Source organism: Protomyctophum parallelum, assembly GCF_964188405.1.
Source record: "Protomyctophum parallelum genome assembly, chromosome: 5".
In the NCBI taxonomy this organism is placed as follows: domain Eukaryota; kingdom Metazoa; phylum Chordata; class Actinopteri; order Myctophiformes; family Myctophidae; genus Protomyctophum; species Protomyctophum parallelum.
This window is the reverse complement of record NC_139702.1, coordinates 51,896,865-51,918,768: the sequence shown is the minus strand read 5'-3', so window position 1 is coordinate 51,918,768 and position 21,904 is coordinate 51,896,865. Positions and strand designations below refer to the sequence as shown.

The following is a 21,904-nucleotide window of genomic DNA, read 5'->3' as shown; positions in this document are numbered from 1 at the left end:
TATATGATATCTGACAATCAAGGGTGAAATATAATATAGTGATTGACCATGTCCAATAACTAGTATTCACTGTCTTTTACTTCCATTAGCTTTTTTTAGTTTACTTGAATGAATCAGCTGAGCGGTCGGCTGACCTGGACAGTTGCTCTGCTGAGCTCAGCTGACTATCTGAGCTAGGAGCTTGACTACTTACTGTACATGGCCTAGAATGCCTGAACTAACAAGATGCTCAATTGTTTCCCCATGTTGTGGTTCACTTCATTATGTAATTGTGGGTATTTAATTGCATATAATCTGGGAGTCCCTTAATTTCAAAGGGAATACAAATAATGTCTAATAAATGCAATGTGTACTTATACGGTAATACAAAAGATTATTTCACAAGCCAGTGTCTCCAAATTAAAATAGTTTTTATAATCTTTTTTTAAATAAAAAGTTAAAAAAGTTAAATTAACACGATATTACTGTGTGTGACATTTTGTATGCTTTAAATGCGATTGGGCTGCTTAGTGCTTATCACCTCACCTACTTAATATAACCTCAGGTTATGTTTGTCTACAGTGTTTGAATTGCATTAGAGGGTATGTGTTTGCTAATAAAAGTTTGCAAAAGACATTTCCCATTTCAGGACAGCCTTTCAGTATTAGGTGAATGTCAATACACTTGTACCACTGTACCACTAAAACACAGGAAGTTTAAGTTTGGGGCATTTATCGGAAGGACCTAGCTCAATGTTCTCAATAAATCATGATTAGAAGTGGCAGGCATTCAAACACATTAAATCACATCAGTCAAGAAAAGATAGTCGGCTGATAAAGTCCAGCCTTGTTTCCAGGTTTGTGGCCATTCTGCTCAACAGGACAATTGATCCAAATGGTTCAACCGTCCAGTTTTTTCACCCAAGTTTAAGTTTGGGACATTTATGGGAAGGACCTCAATGTTCTCAATCAATCATGATTAGAAGTGGCTTAGTAGATATTTATTTGTAGTTGAAAGTTAAGCATGAAGCAGAGAAAGGCTGCAAAGACTAAGGGATGACATGGTTGCCCAACAAGGCCTACAATGAACTTATTAACATACAAGGCAACCTCTGAAATGTAGGATAAATAGGCCTATAGGTTATTTATCATTGAACTGAAACAAAGCAGTAACATGCAGGAAAAAAGCAGTGAACATTAACTGTCATATTCTGTGACAAAAGGTGATAACAAGCCCAGGCCGTAGCGTAACGGTCTGGGCACCGGACTGGTGATCCAGTCGCGGTGTGCCGCGGGTTCGACTCCCGGACCCGACACGGCCTTTACCGCATGTCATCCCCCCATCTCTCTCCCGTTTCCTGTCAGCCTACTTTCTATCCCTTAAAAAAATCAATAAAGGCGTAAGCCGCAAAAAAATATCTTAAAAAAAAAAAGAAAAAAAAAAAGGTGATAACAAAAAAGGCCAGACCATATTGAAAGGTTTGAACAGGGTTTGGCTCTTCAAAAGGACTTTATTGGTCTTGCATTTACTGTGGCAGCATTGGACATATTGACTCAGGGTGTATTGAAATATATGTCATTTTTGTTTGCCAATTTCATCCGCTAAGGATGAGTACGGTAAGTTAATTATTCACAACCTTTGGCATCATTCTATTTAAAGTTTTTTAGTCACGTCACGTTGCATGGTCCCTATGACACCAACAGTTACGGTATAAATGCTCAGCTGCAGGCTTCCTCTCTTTAACACAACCTCTACCAGGTAAGAAGAGACTGTGAATGATGTCTCCATCACGGCTTTAAGCATATTTTGCAATTATAGTTTTCTACATTTGCATTGAAGCACTTATTAGCATTGAACCAGACATGCCGACGAAATTAGCACAATCGTCGCATCCAACGGCCTTCACCTGTTTCATTTTAATGTGAATAGCCTGAGTCCCAAACTGGCTGAGATCAGACATCTGTTTCAAAACGGTAAGGCAAACATACTGTGTTTCTCTGAAACTAAACTTGATGAGTCTACTAAAGACCCAGAGATTGAAATAGAAAATTACTCAGTCATTAGAAATGACAGAAACAGGCATGGTGGTGGCGTGTGCATGTATATTCACCAAGATACTGAATACATTACTCGTACTGACTTGCAGCATGATGAAATTGAAACTGTGTGGGTTGAATTAATTTTCAAAAATGCTAAATCAGTATTAGTGGGCACCGTCTATAGACCGCCTGATCAGAATGAGTTCTATGATATACTTGAGGGGTGCTTAGCTGGGGAGGAATGTGTAGAGAAAATCCTGATTGGCGACTACAATACGGATATGCATCGTAAGGAAGCTCCTGTGTTTAAGTCATTTTGTCGGTTTTGTGATCTGCATAGTATCAGTCAGCTAATTACCCAACCCACAAGAGTGTGTGATTCTACTCAAACTGTCATTGATCTCATTCTGACTACGGACAAATCCAGAATCTCCAAGAAAGGGGTTATTGCATGTGGGCTTAGCGATCATTTTATGATTTTCTGTACCCGCAAAAAACAAAAACAAAAGTTTGACTGTCACAAAACAGTCATATCTAGGGACCTCAAAACCTACTCTAGGGAGGCCTTTAACCTTGAACTGGAGAGTCTGGATTGGTCCGATGTGCTCAAGAGCTCACTAGTCGAAGAAGCATGGCTTGGCTTTAAATCCAAATTTACATCAGTACTAAACATCATGGCTCCTTTGAGAACCGTTAGGGTCAAAACCCGCTCGGAGCCATGGATGAATTCGGACATACTGACTGCAATGAAAACCACTGTACATCCTAAAAACCCAATGTAACAAGCTAAGAAATGGTGTTATTGCCATGACCAAATCAGCAAAAAGTAACTTTATCAATGATAAAGCCAAGGAAATTAAAAACAATCCTCGGGAGCTTTGGAAGCTACTAAACAACCAACTAGGCTGTGGTCAGAAACTAAAAACCAGGTTTACTAACATAAACATCAAATCGAATAACACCCTCATCACTGACAAGCTTGATGTAGCCAACCACTTAACTTCTTTACAAACATTGCAACAATGCTGGTTAACAAACTGCCCTCCCACTCTGGGCGTTTTGGTGTAGAGCACATCAAAGCCTTCTACAAAAACCTAGGTGTTTGTAAAGATGATTTTAAAATGGCAATGGTAACAACTGAGGAGGTACTTAAAAAACTTAGTGCCCTCCAACCCCACAAGGCCACTGGCCATGACCTTAACAGGAGCCCTCGTACAAGGTTTCTTTGACTATGCATCCACCTCTTGGTACCACAGCACCTCAAAGGCCCTTAAAACAAGGCTCCAGACCTCCCAAAACAAACTGGTCAGGCTCCTACTTGGCCTCACCCCCCGAACCCACCTCACCCCTGCCCACTTTGACAGGCTGGGATGGCTTAGGGTCGACGACAGAGTACAGCATCTTGCAATGGGTCTGGTCCACAAGATTCGATACACCACCAAGATACCCATGTACCTGTCTAAATACTTCCTTAATGTAAACGAAGTCCACACCCACAACACCAGAGGGAGTGCAACAAACCATGTACAACCCAGATTCGGCACAAACAAGGGACTAAATTATTTTCGCTCCTATGCCACCAAAATGTGGAACGCCCTACCAACAGTCATTAAGACATGTGAATCCCTTGACTCCTTCAAAACCGCTCTCAAAGGGCACCTACGGATGGCTGCAATTCGAAACTGGCCTCTGTAAAATCTGAATCCCCCACCCCCCCCCCACCCCCATTTCCCCTCACTACAGTATAATGTATCTTTTCCCTTTTTTGCTTCCTATATGATGAATTCCTGTTCTGTTCTTTAGCTACATAGAAATGTCTATTTGTATGTCTCTAAATGTTTGTATGTCTCTAAATGTTTTGATGAATTGAACAATGTGGACCCTGTTGTAAACAAGTGTAATGCTTAATTGGGTCGTCCACTCACAGTTAACAGTCTTTGTATTGAGTTTGTGCTTAAAATGTACTGTAATTTCTACAAACTGTTAATAAATATTTCAATCAATCAATCAATCAATCAATGCCAGTTCTTTTTTATATTGCTCTGTCTACAAATATATGTATTGTATATTTTCAGAAGGTTTGTGTCACGTCTCCAGGATGGTTTCCATGGTGAGAATGGCAGGTGTTCTTTTAGTCCTGGTCATACAGACTGTTACTGGAACCAGCCCAGGTAAACTGTCTCTAAAGTCCTCATATTAGGATAGATATGAGGCTCAAATATTAGACGAGTTGTCTTATACCACAGGGTGGCCCACACCTTCACCTACAGGTTAATACTGACATATGGATTTCACTTTTTAATTTGTTACTGTCTCGGTGTGCTTTTTGTATTATCCTATGTGTCTGTTTTTATTTTTTTAATGTTATTTTTTTTTTTCATTTGATGTGTCTCAAATTCAATTAAATATTGGCAAATGTATTTCTTATTTTTTACTGGATTAACGGAAAGGGTGGGGTACGTTTTGATGGATTGACCCGCAGCCAATTAGAACAACTCATGCGTATGTAGAGGGCGGGACCTCCATAGATGTGTTCGACTAGCCGGAGCGAGCTTTTACTCTACACCAGAACTTCACTGGATCGACACATTCGCTGTCATGTCAAACAATAATGCAAACAACAACTTGGTCGTCGCTCAAAGGGCCGTGAAACAGCTTCGACTAGAGGCCAGCGTCCGGAGAATGAAGGTATGGACTCGTCAACACAAACAGTGACTTAGATATGCGGAAGCCAGCTGGGGGCAGCGAACTTGAACGATGGAAACAACTCCACTGTTTCTGTCGTTTACTAAATATGTTGTTGCCTGTGAAATTGACAGTTCCACTGTCATCATCAGCATCGCTACACATTGACAGTTCATCTCATCACCAGCATTGCTGAACGAACTTACTAAACAATTTATAGACCATCAATTTTGCATCCCCAGCTGGCTTAGTAGGCTTACTACTATTGTATAAAATCGAAAACCGCATAGCTCTTCGTCTAATAATAATCTAGAGCAATTTTAATTATTCCATTAATTAATTGTTTTAATAGTTATCTAAAACAAATAGCCTAACTCTGGAGCTTTCCTTTGGACCAGCTGTAGAACAGAACTTGAATCTAGATTCAACATTTCATATTCAGCTACGTTTTAAAAGTTATCTGACACTATATCTATAACACATCTCGCGTGTTGCTTGCAAATATTATGCAAAAGATGTAGGCCAAGTGGCCAACAACAGTGTACGTTAGCTCTGGTCCATAGCTAAGTGTATGTATGTGTTGGGAGTGCGAAATAGCCTAGGTATGGAACAGAGTGAGAAATGAATTATGTTTTAAGTCCTAAAATGTGCCTATGATTTACACACACACACACACACACACACACACACACACACACACACACACACACACACACACACACACACACACACACACACACACACACACACACACACACTAGTTTAAAATAATGTGTGGACTCTGTTGTCCTGAGATCATGCATGCAGATTGATTCATTAAGTAATATCAATAAAGTTTTAACTGTCTCTCTAGGTGTCACAAGCTGCTACTGAGTTGAGAAACTTCTGTCTGCAAAATGCACAGAAGGATCCTCTTCTGGTGGGAGTCCCCTCCAGTGATAATCCATTTAGACCCCCCAAGTCCTGCTCACTCTTCTAAGGTATCTTGTGCTTACATCATACATTTGAGGTATTACTTTTAGTTATGTTACGTGACATGTAAAAGTTCTGTACTAGAAAGCTTAAGTTTGGTGTCTTGACACTTAGGCCTGTCACAATTATTACTTAATCGAGATAATTGTAATTCATTTTCTTAATCGTCATAATCATGAGAAAGGTTCATACATTTAGAAACATTTCCATTATTTTATTACAAACTTTAAGGCCTATTCATAGTCTGGATTTTCGGTGGTGAGGTGACCACCGCTCCGGTGGTGAGCTGACCACCGGAGCTGAAATAACGTTGAGCGGTGGTGAGTAAAAACAGAGAAGTGCTGGAGCGGTGGCGGTGGTTTGCTCTTCACCGCGGCTCGTGACGTCATGTTGTAGTTCGGTGGTCACCCCATCACCGAAAATCCAGACTATGTATGAGCCTTTAGAATAAAACATTAAGATGTATTTTGGCCATAATGCATTAACCGTATTTTGATTATTGGTATTTAGACAATGGTAAATACTATTTACCACGGTGACAGCCCTATATCACCTCAACAGGACATAATGGTTGGAGACACTTTGTGGAGATTGAACTTGCATTCCTGCAAGTGTCATTCACCGGCCGGTCCAGTCAGTTTAGAGCTGGCCCAGTCTAACTTCGAAGAGAGGTTGTGAAAAAACAACAAAAGATAGCCTATATACTTTGGCAGCCCTTGCGCATGCAAATTTCTGTTTAGTATAGCAAAGAGCATGCACCCAAACCGTTCACACTTCACACCTATCGGCCGGGGAAGCAACCCCCCCCCCGCGCTACGCGCCTGGTGTCATTTAGGGGTCTTTTTCAGTGGCCGTCTTTTTTTATTTTAGAGTTTGCTGACATGATACTGACATTTAGTAACGTCAAGTCATTTGCACTTTTAAACAATGGGAATTGTCTTATTGTGTACTCTCTCTTTTCAGAGAAGATTATTAGAGCAGAAAGCATCATGGAAGTCTCCTGCCGTTTGACTTCTTATCACCTGTATTGTCGTCTTCTGTCCTACTCCTACTTGATGTCACTGTAAGCAAGTCCTTTGGATGAAGGGACATGTAATGGTTTGGTTAGGACTGCCTAATCGAACGGTTTGAAAAAAATACACCTTGAATGTTCTACAGTGCCAAACTAATATATAATATTCCTAAACTGAGGAGAAATCATGACCACCACTCGGTTCATAATTTAGTAATAATTTATTGTTTTACCCTGCAGTGATAAATAATTATATCAGCCCTAAGTTTAATGTCCGCCCATGTTGTGGGCTCGGACTGTAGTCGTGTATTAAAACTCTTGGGAGAAATTAAACACTTACAAAGCTGGTGCTCTCCAGAATGAGGGCTGCTTGTACTATGTATAAATTGTACTATGTATAATATTTTCCTATGTATTTTGCAGTACACTACAGATGTGTCTGTAGAGTAAACTGACAAATATGGTCAACAAAATGTGTTTTTAAAGTGCTACACTCAAAGTATGCAATGTACACCCACAGAGGTACACATACTGTATGTGTATACATTTGACATTTTATTCTACTCTGCACAATCAGTCATTACCCAACATTTATAGTAGTTGTATCAAACCTAACATTAGGAATCATATCAGTGTTGTCATCTGATGTTACTGTATCGTTGCTGCCGGCAGAAACCGTGTATCCATATTTACATAAATTAATCGCCATTGTCATACGAGACTCTTGCAGATTGGCTATTCTCGCAACGTTTTGAAAGTCAGTGTTGAGTGTTCATTCAATACAAATATTGAATGAATGAAAAGTATTAGCAAGAGCTTGTGACCAAAATAACAAGTTATTTTCCAGTGTGTTTCCTGAAGAGTAAAGGTTTTGACATACAAGTTTTCTGCACCACAGCGACGAACGATTATGCTGTATGGCTATCAATTTTTGTCTTGTATGCCTTTTGTTTTGATGTACATGATGACACATGTATTTATTTGGAAATTTGTGAATTCCATTGAAGACATTGATTTTATTTGGTTTATTTGCCTGAATATGATTTTAAAATATCAATTGGCTAAAACAATATTTTGATATTGACCCATTTTAAAGACATTCATCTGAAATAAAAGTAAACATGAGCTCATTGTTAAACGGCAAATGCTCACATCTTATATGCAATTAAACTAAATACACTGATGTTTTAAACTAGAGTAACCATTTTCAACACTGTAATAATACACCATTTGCATTAACCTGCTGTAAAAACACATAATCTGCCTTAATACTTTATACTGTTGGTGGCTTTTCAGACACTATTAAATTACTTTTTTGATCACTTGAGCATTGTGTATGTATGTCTAATGCCTATTATAATGTGCATGTCAGATGCATACTACTCATACTGCCCACTTTGAGTATCAAACAATTTGAATGGATGCCACAATTATTCCTATTGCCACTAAATGTTTGCTACACATGAACTATCAAGCTGAAGATCCGAGTAGCAAAATAAATCATAATATGTGTATGATGGTGGAAGAAGTACTGAGATTTTTTTACTTGAGTAAAAACAGTTGGTCACAGTCTAAAGTAAAAGGCAAAAGGCCTACATTCAAAGTACAAAAGTATCACATCAAAAATGGCAGCTCTACAAGATCACATTGAGCTTGTACAATGTACACATTGTAGTTCTAATAGCCAACTAATGTATGTTTTGTAATCTGAATCTAGAAAGTAACTAGTAACTAAAGTGTAACTGTACTGGAGTAAAAAGTACAGTGAAGTACTTTTTACTAAGGCTACATTGAAAATGCAAATACTCAAGTCAACAGTACTTAAGTAATGTACTACCACTGATGACGGAACTGAAAAGCAGCCTCATTGGCTGGCTTCTTCCCAGGCCATTTGTGTTACATTTTGCCAATTTAAAACAGGAGGGGCTAGACGTGTCACCTGGCCAATGAGCTGCTGGTCTGACACAGCCAATAAGTTGTAGGACCCCTATGGTTGTAGGTCTGCTCACCTGAAATCACTGAGCTTCTCTGGTGTTTGGCTTTCCTTTGTGGATTACCAGTCTCAATCAATTATATGACACTCACTGCAAAATGTTTTTTGAGAAAAGATTATTTGTTACACAGTTGCCAGTCAGTTGTGAAGTGAAACTACTGCATTGCCATCTTTAAGCACATGGTCTGTTGAGATTAACCTCATTAACCAAAAATACCATCACCTGGAAAAAGTTGACTTGTTCAGGTAAAACATTTCCTCTTATCCTGATGTTTTTGTTTAATATTGTGTTCTTCAAAGATGTTGGCACAAGGAAAACATTATAGAACAGTGAATACAGGTATATGTGTATTTCATGTGAATGTTATAGTTTATGTCTAATGTCACAACATGGTTCCCAGGTGTGGTCAGAGAAGAGTTGTCCCAGGCCCACAGAGAAGAGGTTGAGAGTATTATTTCACTGAGATGTAAACACATTGTTCTATTGATCAATACACAGTGCAAACGTAGAGCAATCGGCTCCCTTTTTTAAATTCTTGTGTCATCATTCGGTTACATATCTCTGACTGCCTGACTGTCCCTCTTGCCTTTTTCCTCAGATCTACATTGATTATACTGACATGAACCATGGAATGGAGCCCAGTTCTCCTTTGAGTGAGATCTACCATAGCTCAGTGGGGACAGACGGGGAGGAACACAGAGACCGATTGTTCTCACTCGAGGTATGTAAGAGATATTAGTATCTGTAACTAAAAGGTTACAAACACTACGATAACAAACAAAAAAACATCAAATGGTTTCTTCTCATAGGGGAAACTTGTAGAGAGCGATCAACATGTGGCCAGGCTTCAGCAGATGCTGCAACATGAGAGAAAGAAAGTAAGACGTGCATGTTTGTGCACATGACACATTGCATAATGGCTCTATTCCCTCAGGAACTCCCCTAATCTATCTCCTTCCTCTGGCAGAGTACCCGTCTGCAGCTGCAGTGTAACCAGCAGGAGGCAGAGTTGAGACAGAAAGAACAACTCGGCAACAGACTCAAGGAACGACTGTCTCAGCTCACTGACAAACACAAGCAGAGGGGCCTCTGTGAGACTTGCATACATTGCATCTATTAATTATAATCAATCATCAATTTAATTCATACCTAGGCTACTCAACTGATTTCTTTATTGTATCTTTTTCTTTTTCTGTGAGTGTGGACATATTTTCCCCACACACCACTTAGATATTTGATCTGTACAATGCTCCTTGTCTGTCTAGCCATAGAGGTGCTGAACCTTCTACCTGGAGGGAGGAGAGATCAGGCAGGCAAATCAGCCCAGTCTAATGGAAGGTACAGTAGGTTGGTTATTGCTGATGTGATATTATTAAGAACTAGACACAGACAACATTAATCATATTATTAAGAACTAGACACAGACAACATGAATCATACAGAAGTCACAAATACATTATGTAGCTGCACAAAGCATATTCCAAGCCTATTCTATCACAAACTTTAATGCTGGATGTCTAATCATGGACCTGGGAAAACCAGGTGAATGCCATTAGCTACCTGACAGAATACAAGTCCAAGACCAGGGATGGGAACCACTATAGAACACCTTCAGTTGTGTCCTTTTCCTCTTCCTAGACTCTCCTCTCACACCTCTGCAGCTAGGCAAGAGACAGCAGCACTTCGTCTGATGCTGGAACGGCAAGGAGCAGAGCTCAGAGAAGCCATGAAGCTCCGGCACAGTATCACCACTCTACTCCACGCAGTAAGAGCCCACATGCAGCAGGTAAGTGGGGAGTGGGATGGAGAAGCTATTACAATTGAGCCTGGACGTGGCAGTAATGACACTATTCGTCAAGAGCCACATTAGGACATCTTGTGGACTGTGCTTAGGTACTAAGCATAGTTGCCATCTAATTGAGCCACTACTAGTGGCTTAAGGCCAATTCATAGTCCAGTTTTCGGTGAAGAGGTGACCAGTGACCACCGAAAACATGACTTCATGGCGCTGGTGGTCACCTTTTCACCAATTGGTCATTAATAATATTGTTGTTTTTGATTTGTAAAGACTGTCTTGGACTGTGGGGATGAGGAAGATGTCCACATTGACACTGATAAGGAGAGCCTAGTCCAGTCAGAGCTGGCATTGGGTCAACATGTGACGGGGGGTGTAGTGCAGGGTTGGCTGAAAGTGCAGAAGAGACTACAAGACTTCCTCCTCACAGGTGTGTGTGTGTGTGTGTGTGTGTGTGTGTGTGTGTGTGTGTGTGTGTGTGTGTGTGTGTGTGTGTGTGTGTGTGTGTGTGTGTGTGTGTGTGTGTGTGTGTGTGTGTGTGTGTGTGTGTGTGTGTGTGTGTGTGTGTGTGTGTGTGTGTGTGTCAGTTAATATTATTCAAACTTGGAGCACACGTTTTTAAACACATTAAAATCTGGCTTCCCTATTTTGGGCAAATTTCATTTATTTTCAAAAAATAATAAATATCTACTTGCTCACAATCACACGATGGGTATTTTCACCATTTACGTTTTAGTGGTTAAGAGCTTTTTCTATAGCCCTGCAAATCAGTCTAATACTGGTGTAAGAGAATATGTTCTTTGGGGTTGTCTGTGTAGGTAACGATGTTATGGCTTCTGATCAGGACAAGCTTTTATTGGAGCTAGAATCCGAACTAAAAGCAAGCCAGGAGCTGATCAGATTACAGCAGCAGCTGCTACAGGTGAGAACCCATCATGTAATACACTCCTCAATATTAACTATTAAGCTATACTGTGTAAACACTACTTTTAATTGTTGATTTGGGGTGTCCAGGTCACACAGGGGTAAATTGTGGAGAAAAGTATAACTGGGGGAGGGGGGGGGGGTTGTCACTCTAAAATTGCTAAGGTACAATCCTTTGCTATATGTATTTGTAGGATAGCCTTTTCTCGCCTGCCCTGCCAGTCCTGGAGGATTCTTATGTCCTGGAGGAGTGTGAGAGACTACAGCTGCGCTGGGCAGAGCTGGCTCACCAGAGGAGGACTTTTGAGAGGGAAAGGCATAATTTCACAGAGGCTGCCATCAAATTGAGTCGTGAGGTGAGTCGGAAGAAAGAGTTTTAACTGACTGTTTTAAAGACATAGGTATATGGTAACAAAATCACTTCCAAAACAGCTCTTGTAACGGAATACTATTAAACAGATTCCTGTTGATTAATATTGAATTTAGCTAGTGTCTGCGACTCTGCATGATGAACTCTCTACTAGAATTGGAGAGCCCTGTGTGTTTGTGTTCATGTTCCCACAGTTTTACATAAAACAATGTCTAGTTAATAACATGGGCTTCAGGGGAAACCTAGCCTGGGAGAGACTGCATAGATCCATCTTGGGATGGTGCAAGGCTAATTTCAAATTTCGACAAGTGAAAATTGGACTTCTACACACCCTGTCAGTTTAAAGGTATATTCAGTGATTTCACTCAAAAAACCTTAGGTTTCGCTTTTGGCTGTGGGACCCAGCCTTTCGTCCTATCAGGATAGAGAGTCAAAACCGAAACCTATGGTTTTTTTGACCCCCAGGGGTTAACTGGGGACAGGGAGGAACTCCTTATATGGCCAGCACACTCTATAGTAGGGAGGATTATCACAACAAAACAAAAAAATAAGTGATATTTGAATTAAGTGAAATCACTGAATGTACCTTTAAAGTGATGGAGACAGTTGGGTGGGGGTGCTAGGTAGAAAATGCAAAAGGGGCACTTTTTTTCTAGTTTTGAGTATTTGTGGCAAAGGCCTCAAGACGTAGTATTTTCTTATGGAGTCCTGTGACTCTGGCTAACATACTGGCTATAATTCGTACTTTCCTAAGGCAGTAGAAAAATATATCTTTGTTTCTACTATAAATTGTTTTCTGAGTTTGTGCACCCATCTGCCTGTACAGCGGCATGACTTTGATCAACAGAAAGGCTCTCTACTGAAGCAGCACTTTCTGTGTGATTCGCCACTCTCTGGTAAAGGAGCACATGTAAGCGACAGGGGGGAGAGCACTGCCCTCGGTGAATATGTATTTTCTTTTTTTCCAGTCCTTCATTCATATCACTGCAAAAGCCCCAAAAACATAATGTAACATATAAAAACATAACGTACTTATTTGCAGATATCTCTGTTTCGGGGCCTATGATTGTTTCTGGCTGTTGTCATATCACACCTTCACCCAAAGAGTCACAGATCAGTCCTCCTGCAGGGTTCTCTGAAAGATGGGTTCAGCAAAAGATTAGAGTTCAAACCCCTGCAACTCCTGACCTCTACTATGTCCTAGGTCTTTCCTACTGCAACAGGTTAGTTAAGCAGCATTGTGCAATTCATCAAATCGTATGGTTTCATGGAAACCCATGATGGTCACAAGAAACGTAACCACAATTTTCAAAATGCTATTCAGATGTTGGTGTTCTCCTTAGACTTCACAATTTAAGTCCTTTATGCCATAATCCATAAGTAATCAGAACACCATTTCAATTGCCGGAAAAGTTTTGACTCTCTGTAACAGTATGGTAGTTGATGATTTAAAAATGTAAAAGATTCAATTGGCTAGACATGCAAGTTGTTCATTATGACTGGGTCCTATAAAACTATCTTCAGAGCCAGAGACGATGAACCCCATGCAGAAGAGCACTGTAATGATGGAAGTGAGAGGATGCTGCTGCAAACACCCCATGCTCAAAACCTAGACCTGTCATTTTAGTTGAGTGGAACTGTGGATGACCTGACAGAACCTGTTCCTGTGATATCTTACATTTTTAATGTGAATTTTGAATAAAGTGTTTGTTTTTTTCATCTTGTGTTTTTGATTCAGAGCTGATTTGAGACATGGATGATGATTAATACATTTCTCTACGTTTTCCAGATTACAACCAATTGGTTGGGATAATAGCATTCACCGACATTTCTAGCATTCTAACATTTCTAACCACTCCAAAGCCCATGCTACCCCACACCCACATGTAGCTTCAGTACCCAGGCTTTTATTTTCGTTTGCATTTGGCTCTAAAAGAAAAGATCTGGCATAGAAGCCCACTTCCTTATATTGTGCTAACCAATAACTGTGCAGAGGTGTGTCGCTCCAATTTAGGTGACATCGGTTCTCTGCCGTTTTCTACCGGGGAGGGGGGGGGGCTCTAGACCAGATATCACACAAGCTGGGCCAGGCTACCCCACAAGTTATTTCTGACCAGCTTAAGTCTCTGCAAACCAAGGGCTTGCAAGCCTTGCATCTAGCAAATTGTCCATACAGTACGGTTGGAGATATTCATCACCTATACAGAGCTACATGCAATGCCTGTTGCCTACTACTTGTGTATTCTGTGGAGGCATAGTAGGCCTATGTGGTCCCTGACCATGTATTCAGTAGTAATGCAGAAAAGTGCTGTTTTTCTTTTTTGGAAAAACTCAGACCACAACTGTTGGTGATACAAGTACACAGCAGGCTATAGCAGTATCAGTTCATTGACATCCAGCATTCCAGTCACACACTATTAAAAGGCAAGAGGCACATCACATGTATGAATTGTTTCCATGTGAAGTTCTGGATGACAGGATGAGTTGCTTATAGTAAAGGTGAAGTGGGTTTTTTTGCAACTAAATGGCTATGAGAATGTTTTTTTTCCCACTGGAATATGTAATTTCAGGGCTAGGTTAGAGACACAAAATGACATGATCCTATCCTATATCAATCCTAGACGGTCCCTAGTAATATAGGCTACATATTATCCCAATCAAGTACTAACATAACAGTGGTCAAACATTTAAATTGTCAGTCTGCAAAGCATGCTGATACATGTTGTAGGCATGTAGGGTCATGCATGTGATTGGCGCCTCACTTGTAGGGGCGTGAACTTTACCGCATGCAGACAATTACCAATCAATAAACCTGCGCGTGCCAGACGTGTGTGAGGAGAAGTTTTTGTGACACAGTTCGTTGAAGGGTAAGAAGAATAGTAAACCAGGGACAAAAGTTGTTTTATCGATAGAATGAATGGTGTTTGCCAATATCTATCGCTATTCATGGAGTCGAACAATAAAAGTTTCCAGCCATGGCGAGACTACATGCGTCTGTCAGACACGGTTCGAGAGATGAATCGTGTCGCCGCTGCTGACACACGTTTCAGTCAGGCCTTGCTGCAGAGGGACATTGAAGAACTTTGTAGCGAGATGGAGCCTTTGCATCTAAACACGGTGTATCAGAGCGGCGACATCTCAGAAGCCAGCGTTGGCCCTCCATTGGCAAATTATCCTCCTCTCCGAAGTCTTTCAATCAATCAAAGTCTTCACGATGGTGCACGGATCGAGGTGGAATACCAGCCTCTTATCCCCAGATTACCCACACCTCCGGGGCGTTGGACCCCGGTAGGTTCTCCTCTCCAACATCTCTATGATGGCACACGGAACGAGGTGGAATCCCAGCCTCTTATCCCCAGATTACCCACACCTCCGGGGCGTTGGACCCCGGTAGGTTCTCCTCTCCAATATCTTCATGATGGCGCACGGAACGAGGTGGAATCCCAGCCTCTTATACCCGGATTACCCACACCTCCGGTGCCATGGTCCGCGGTGGGCCCTCGCCATGACGCACGGAACGAGATGGAATCCCAGCCTCTCAAACCCACAGCTCCGGTGTTTTGGCCCGCGGTAGGCCCTCGCCATGACTCACGGAGTGGGGTGGGATTCGAGGAGCCTCTTCTACCCGAATCTACCAAGCTTTGGACCGCGATGGGTTCTCTCCAACTCCATGACGCACGAAGTAAGGTGGAATCCAAGCCTCCACCCACAGTGGGGACCCGTTGGACCGCGCTCGGTTCTCTGCACGACGCACGAAGTGAGGTGGAAGCCAAGCTTCCAGGCCATCCACCCAAACCGGCGGGCACCCGGGGCCTCAAGGAGCGCAATAAGAAGAGTGGAAAGGGACCACCACTGGAGCCATTGGAACGCAGGTGCTGCAGCTTCTGCAAGCATAACGGGGAAGCAGAGTCCGTGTTCACTTCCCACTGCCTTAAGAATGATGTTGGAGATGTGCTTTGTCCATTTTTGCGACAGTATGTCTGTCCCCTCTGTGGGGCCACCGGGGCCCAGGCTCACACCAAGCGTTTCTGTCCCCTGGTCGACAGCTTCTACAGCTCGGTGTACACCAGATCCACGCAAAAGCAACAGAAGTTCACATAAGACCACCAGCGTTAACTGAGATTGTTGGCTCTCTTTTTTTTAATTATCTTTATACGTGTGTTTCTCTAGCCTAATATTGTTTTGATATGAGTGGTTTTCATTTGCATGTTCGTTTGCTGTGTATTTATTTTGTCAACTGTTTTTTTTAACGTATTTTAAAGCATGTTTATTTATCTTTACTCATTTTGATTTTATCGTTTCTATTTGCATGTGTTTGCTGTCGATTTTGTGTTGGTTTAGGCCTACTTGTCAAATGTGGTGTTTACCATTTGATTTGCCTATTGTAGGCTAGCTACTAGGCATTAACAATAATGTTAAGCTTTTCTTTGAACGACAACCCTATTTGTTTTTGGGGTGAGAAAAAAAATGATGTAGGCTTGTAGTCACTGTTTTTACTTATTTTAAAGTGGTGGCCAGATGCATATCACCATGTCAGCATTTTAAATATTTTAAATAATGTAAGTGTGCTTACTATAGTCAACAATTACTCAGGTGTGCGTGTGCTATTGTTGGTCAATGTGTTTGTTAAAATATATCTTAATGACAACTTGTGTGATCTCAATTCTGTTTTTGACAACTAGCGTCTCTATCGAGATGTCTCTATAGAACAAATCACAGCAGAACATGACATTTATTTAAACAATGTTTATTCAATGAAGGTCATCAAACCATATAAAAGTGAACATTATAAACTAGTGTATAGCTAACATGACTATAAAAGTGAACATTAGAAACTGTATAGCAAACATTAACTTGACTGAACTTAGGGAATGAGGTTTACAGGGTGGATGGTAAAGTTGAAAAGTGGGGGTGCTCTTGACTTGAATCTTGTCCTGGGTCTGGATTTAGTCCGAGCATGGGTCACAGTCAAAGTTTTCCCAACTCCTCATGGGCGACCATTACAATCCAACTAGAAAGTAGAGTGGGTAAAGTCACGTAATTGAAGGCAATGTCTGCTATTTCCATTTTTGCCTGTTAAGCTTAGAAAATCATATAGAGGTAAAGGCAGATGGTGCCAGGCAGTCTACATTTTACAATCAAACAGGCAATGGTCTAAGAGCAGTTGGAACACTGACCAATCGGCACAAGTCAAAAGGTCACCACAGGGAGGAGAGAGGCAGAAATTAACTGGGTGGTGTTGAAGCTACTTTTGAGTTGAAGTGAATGTAACATTTAAGTGTTTTTTTTTAAATATTTAATCATGGAATTTCTAAAGGTAATGTTTATTTACATTAAATTAAACTATTATGTCTAATCAGGTGAAGGCCTTGAGCCTTCATATGCTGGTTGAATGGAAAGTATTGTAGTACAGTAAAATAAGTGTTCATTAATTTAACCCTGAAAGACCAAAGCACAGATCCAATTCATGGGTACAAAAAACTGGCTGTAAGATGCATAACATGTCTGATTGGAAATGGGTGAGGGTAGAACAGCTACAGTATTACATACTTCAGTGCAGAGAGTTCCTTGATCATCCCACAGACCACTTCTGTAGCATCTTCATGGCCGTCTAAAGAACCAGGAGCTCCATCCCTCTCTACCTCACTAGACAGGGGAGAAGGTATAGTGTAAGAGGCTACTACAGATGTTATGGATCTAATATACCTTAGAGATGTGGAAATAATAAATAAGTCCTGCACTTCCGTTTAGCCTAGAACTTGGGGTCATGTGATCAGTGACATCACAAAGATGTACTTTGCAAGCCTAGTTGTGCCACCAGTGTATTTGTCTGTCTTGAAGATAGTTTGACAGGAGCAGTGAGAAGATGGACACATTGTATTTTATAAACTGCCCCAACATGCTTGAGAGCTTCTCCATACTGCTCTCTCCAACAGCACTGTTGAATCAACAAGAAGTTTGTTCAAATTCTGAGACACCATTTGAAAAAGCAGAGCCTTGATGAAGTTTTCTCCCAGGGCAGATTATCTGAAGGATCTCAATGGTGGTTGGGTAATTAACTGAATTCACAGAATAAAGCACTTTCAATACAGGCTGGGTTACAGAGGTGGCTTTGAAACATATGTGATGGCCCTGTTTGATCACAGCAGGAACTTTATTTTACTTTATTTCATACTACCATGCATTGAAATGTTAATGTTTGATATGAATCAAAATTGATTGATTAATAATATTCTATAAGATTCTAAGTAAGGGTCTAGCTGGATAAGTGAATGAGCCTACCTAAAATGGCTTCAAAGGCTCTCTGCTAGAGATGCACGATATATCGGTAGCGTATCGGAATCGGCCTCAAAATAATTATTTTCACCAATATTGATGATGCAATAATAATGTGACCGTCAATAGCTTAAAATTCTACATTTAATTTGTGTATTCAATATTCATCTCATTCGGTAGTCATTCAGTAGTGAAAACAGACACTTGGGGGAAAAAAAGAGTATATTTAGGCTTGTTTCCATTGTGGTCCTCTGTATACTGTAATATCGGAATCGGTCAGAATCGGTATCGGCAGATATGACCCTGCAAATAATCAGAGATTGGTTATCGGTCATAATTTCATAATCGTGCACCCCTACACTCTGCTTTTCTTGTCCCTGAAATGAAGGTCTTCTCAATCTTCAGTACGTTACTTTAGACTTAGAGCTTCAGTATCACCTGCCAGCTGTCACTATACTTTGTCCATACTATAACATAATGGAGATTGAGAGGACCTTATTCACACACCTCTGATTAATTGATTGATGGAGTGATGAGTTCCTCCACATGTGTCTGTGTCCACCATGTCTCGCATAGCCAGACAACTATTCCACAATCTCAGAATGCTATATAGTCTGGAACTACACCTCCTGAAATCAGAGTAAGGAAGCTGCCATTTCCGTTCACAAAAATATATTTTAAAATATCTTTAGACCTTATTTTTTATTTCCATTTCTAAGCAGCATATATATATATATATATATATATATATGTTTAGATTTTATTCATATTAGGATACTGTAAAGACAAAACGGAAGTGGGGAGGAGGCTTCACTTCCACTTTATGTTTTACTCATGATCAGAGCTTCCGTGCTCCAGACTGTATGACGAAGCATTTGAAAATTGCAGGAGGCAACAGTCTGTCCACACAAGACTAGTAGTGTCCACCCAATCCACAACTCCATACCCTCTAACTTACATCACAATGTTGTTCAGCTGAGAGTCAGATATGTAACTCGGGGACCAAGATCCAAACGGGCTGGGGGTGGTCCTGGTCTGGGAGCCCTAAGAGGTAATAGGAAAGGGGTGAGTGCCAAGGTAATTAAGGTTATTATTATTATTAAGTTCACAGTTGAACAGCACAATTTAACGGAGGCGCTGCACGCTGGCGACTCACGATGGTCAGAGCGTGTGTTTGTTTGTTAGTGTATTGATTCTGTTCATTGTTTTTTATGTCCAGTTTAGGTTGCTAGTTGTTTTAAACTTAGAATGATTATACTAGTACTTTGCTGGGTGTTTTATTGTATTTGGAATTTTGGATATTTATGTATTGTCCAAAATGTATGCACTGACCTGAGCAAAATAATTTCCCCTTGTGGATAATAAAAACATCTATTCTAATCTAACACACTTCAGAGGCATGCACACACATGCACATAAATCACAGTTTTTGTGATGTTTGACCTCACGTTTTCATTCTCCTCTGGGCCACTAGGTGTTGCTGCAACCTCATTAGGCTCCTCTGTACCGCCATTGAATCCTCCTATACCAGTCTCTGTGGATGGGACTCCATCACTATTTTTGTCTGCATCCTGAGGCACAGCTTCAGCTCCAACAGCCTCCATAGATGCATACCTGGCCACACTCTCCCTCTGTGGAGACAATGTCTGGTCACCTTCCTGATGCCCTGTCTCAATCCCTGCATTCTGAGGGCTGGCTGTAATAAGCGTGATGGCAGAATAACAGTCTGTTGCTCCACACCCATCGTCCGTTTCCTTCCTCTGCTTCTCACACTTTTCAGTGTCAGTTTCAGTGGCTTCCTCTAGTTCTTGCTCCTCCCCAATCACAGGAATAACTAGCCCACCTTTACTCTCTGCAGTTGGATCGTTCTTGAGATTATCAATGACTAGCCCAGGACCAGGCTCTGTGATAGGGTCCGCACGGTGGCTCTCCTGTTCTGGGCATGATACAGCTCCACCAGCCTGGTTCAATACATTACTCATCATTTCTGAAGTAGTCATAGAAACATGGACTTCTGTGTCTGCCCTGAGAGATTAAAAAAAAAACACTGTTGTTAAAATTATGCAGGTGAAAACAAATACATTTAAGTTTAGTTTTGGCTTCTTCGGTGCACTTGTGTGTGAGGGGAAAAGTTTGTCAGTCAGTGAGTGAGGTGTTTCCTTGTGCACTGGCTCTCAACAAAGGATCCTAACCTGTCCTCTCCACTACAGTATCCTGGCTGTTCTGTCTCTATCTCCCAGTTCTCTGTGACCCTCCCTTCTGAGGGTGGAGCAGAGGATGACAAAATCCTGTCTTCATTCACCAGGTCAGGCTCATTATCACAATGCTGACATGGGTCATCTTTCTTCAGTGTAACTGTCCATTGTCTGCCTCCTCCATCTCGAACAGCCATTTCTGCTTGATCAGCTCCATCTCTGCAGCTTTTTGTATTTTCACGGTTTTGTGTCTCTAAGAAGTGACTCCTCTCCTTCTCGGTCCGACCACAGGTTCCCATTCTTCTCCTCTTTTTGGCTGGTAAGCCCACTGCAGCGGTCCTTTCATCATCATCATCACCAATGCACAGCCTGTTAGGTACCTGTTCGTTTCCTTGGCTTGTCTCCATTCTGTGGTCCACGTTTTCCCCTGTGCACTGTCTCTCTTCACAGACATTTGGACAGGCTGCATCCACGATCTCACCACCATGGGAGGCTGGCTGATTAGGCTGCAAATTATTTGTTGGTAAGTGAATTGGAGACTTCATGGATTTTTTCCCTTCTTTTTCTTCACCCTCGTTATGACTTGACTTGGTTATTATTACTGTGAGGTTCTTGAGCTGAAAATCTTTGTAGGGCGATGTCAGTACAGTTCCTCCCATTGTGTCAGCTATTACATTCTCTGCACAAACGCTAACTGCCATTGAAGATTTGTCTTCTACATCACCCTCTTGCTTGGAGGTAATTGTATGCTTTTCCCCCTTCTCCAGTTGAGCGGTCTTGGTACATCCTTGCACACTGGCCTTGATAATTTGAAAAGAGGCACTTGTGGTGGCATTTTCCTCCGTGTCCTGAGGACATGAGAGAGGAGTTCAACTTCAAACACAGCATTTTTAGAAAGAGTTGTTTATTTATTAACTCAGTTAATCTGAAATTACCTGCTGGGGGTGTGTGGTACAAATATCATCAGATGGGCAAACTTCTTCATACGGGTGTTCTATCTTTTTAGACCTCAGGGACAGTGACCTCAGCTGGGGCGGAGGGAGATTTTCTAACAGACAGACAGACAGAAAAGATACTAATGACATGAGGCATGGAAACAGGTTGTTGTTTTTGTATTGACCTGTACTTTTGTTTGAAATGTACCCAGAGTGCATACTGTGAAAAAAAATAAAAATGAATGAATGAATCAATCAATCAATCCTTGGTGGATTACAAGGTCAGGTAGCTCACTTTGTTGACAAAAATCATACTGAGTGAGTACACATACCTGTCTCTGAGGTGATCTTCACTTTTCTTTTGGGCATTTTCTGTTCCTGAAAGAAAAAACACGTTTTAATGAACTAGCTCATGTAATGTTCCTATTCCTGACGACGCTAGCTAGCTGATTTACTTCAAAACATTGTGAAGGCAACTGAAGTTACTGAACGTTAGCTGGCAAAAGTGGGAATGGAAAGTTGATTCATGATTGTATAAACATAATTCGAGAAAGATCTGAGAAAGTAGATTATTTATAGATCACTCCGCTCCACTTTACACTGTACTTTTCTTGATAAATTGATAATTCCCAGGCAGGTACTGTAGTGTAAAGATACTCTTAGGGTAAAGATTAACCTCGCCTCACCAGGCTTTCCAGGTAAAGATGCATACAGGTTTTACGTCAGTA

At 41.1% G+C, this 21,904-nt stretch overlaps 2 protein-coding genes across 4 annotated transcripts; one reads left to right on the top strand and one right to left on the bottom strand.

Annotated features, from left to right (window-relative positions):
• The first annotated feature begins 9,295 nt into the window (after positions 1-9,295).
• Positions 9,296-13,562, top strand: LOC310858795 (afadin- and alpha-actinin-binding protein). Of its 2 annotated transcripts, XM_083765058.1 has the most exons (12): positions 9,296-9,402; positions 9,491-9,559; positions 9,649-9,772; positions 9,947-10,019; positions 10,320-10,467; positions 10,750-10,906; positions 11,295-11,398; positions 11,595-11,756; positions 12,597-12,711; positions 12,900-12,993; positions 13,295-13,396; positions 13,509-13,562. In XM_083765058.1, coding segments are annotated over exons 1-12 (1,251 nt in total). In that variant the 5' UTR covers positions 9,296-9,300; the 3' UTR covers positions 13,510-13,562. The 2 variants fall into 2 exon arrangements, with proteins under 2 accessions (XP_083621184.1, XP_083621183.1); XM_083765057.1 differs by lacking the exon at positions 13,509-13,562 and having other exon boundaries at positions 13,295-13,489.
• Positions 13,563-16,605: 3,043 nt separating this feature from the next.
• LOC310858851 (uncharacterized protein) lies at positions 16,606-21,895 on the bottom strand. Of its 2 annotated transcripts, XM_083765139.1 has the most exons (7): positions 21,853-21,895; positions 21,509-21,554; positions 21,177-21,289; positions 19,495-20,071; positions 19,005-19,090; positions 17,321-17,416; positions 16,606-16,781 (listed from the first exon to the last, which is right to left on the bottom strand). In XM_083765139.1, exons 3-7 carry the CDS (start codon positions 21,224-21,226, stop codon positions 16,739-16,741), a joined length of 852 nt encoding a protein of 283 aa, XP_083621265.1. In that variant the 5' UTR covers positions 21,227-21,289; positions 21,509-21,554; positions 21,853-21,895; the 3' UTR covers positions 16,606-16,738. The 2 variants fall into 2 exon arrangements, with proteins under 2 accessions (XP_083621265.1, XP_083621264.1); XM_083765138.1 differs by lacking the exons at positions 21,177-21,289; positions 21,509-21,554; positions 21,853-21,895 and adding an exon at positions 20,239-20,909.
• Between the last annotated feature and the right edge of the window lie 9 nt (positions 21,896-21,904).

Bases quoted from the DNA above. Each gene is read 5' to 3' on its own strand.
- LOC310858851 (XM_083765138.1), bottom strand. From the start codon at position 20,900: ATGGGAGGAACTGTACTGACATCGCCCTACAAAGATTTTCAGCTCAAG. The intron at 20,072-20,238 runs GTTAGGATCCTT...TTAATCTCTCAG, and splicing joins TACTGTAGTGGAGAGGACAG to GGCAGACACAGAAGTCCATG. The intron at 16,782-17,320 runs GTATGTAATACT...TCTACTTTCTAG, and splicing joins AAGGAACTCTCTGCACTGAA to TTGGATTGTAATGGTCGCCC.
- LOC310858795 (XM_083765058.1), top strand. From the start codon at position 9,301: ATGAACCATGGAATGGAGCCCAGTTCTCCTTTGAGTGAGATCTACCAT. The intron at 9,403-9,490 runs GTATGTAAGAGA...TTCTTCTCATAG, and splicing joins ACCGATTGTTCTCACTCGAG to GGGAAACTTGTAGAGAGCGA. The intron at 12,994-13,294 runs GTTAGTTAAGCA...AACTATCTTCAG, and splicing joins GGTCTTTCCTACTGCAACAG to AGCCAGAGACGATGAACCCC.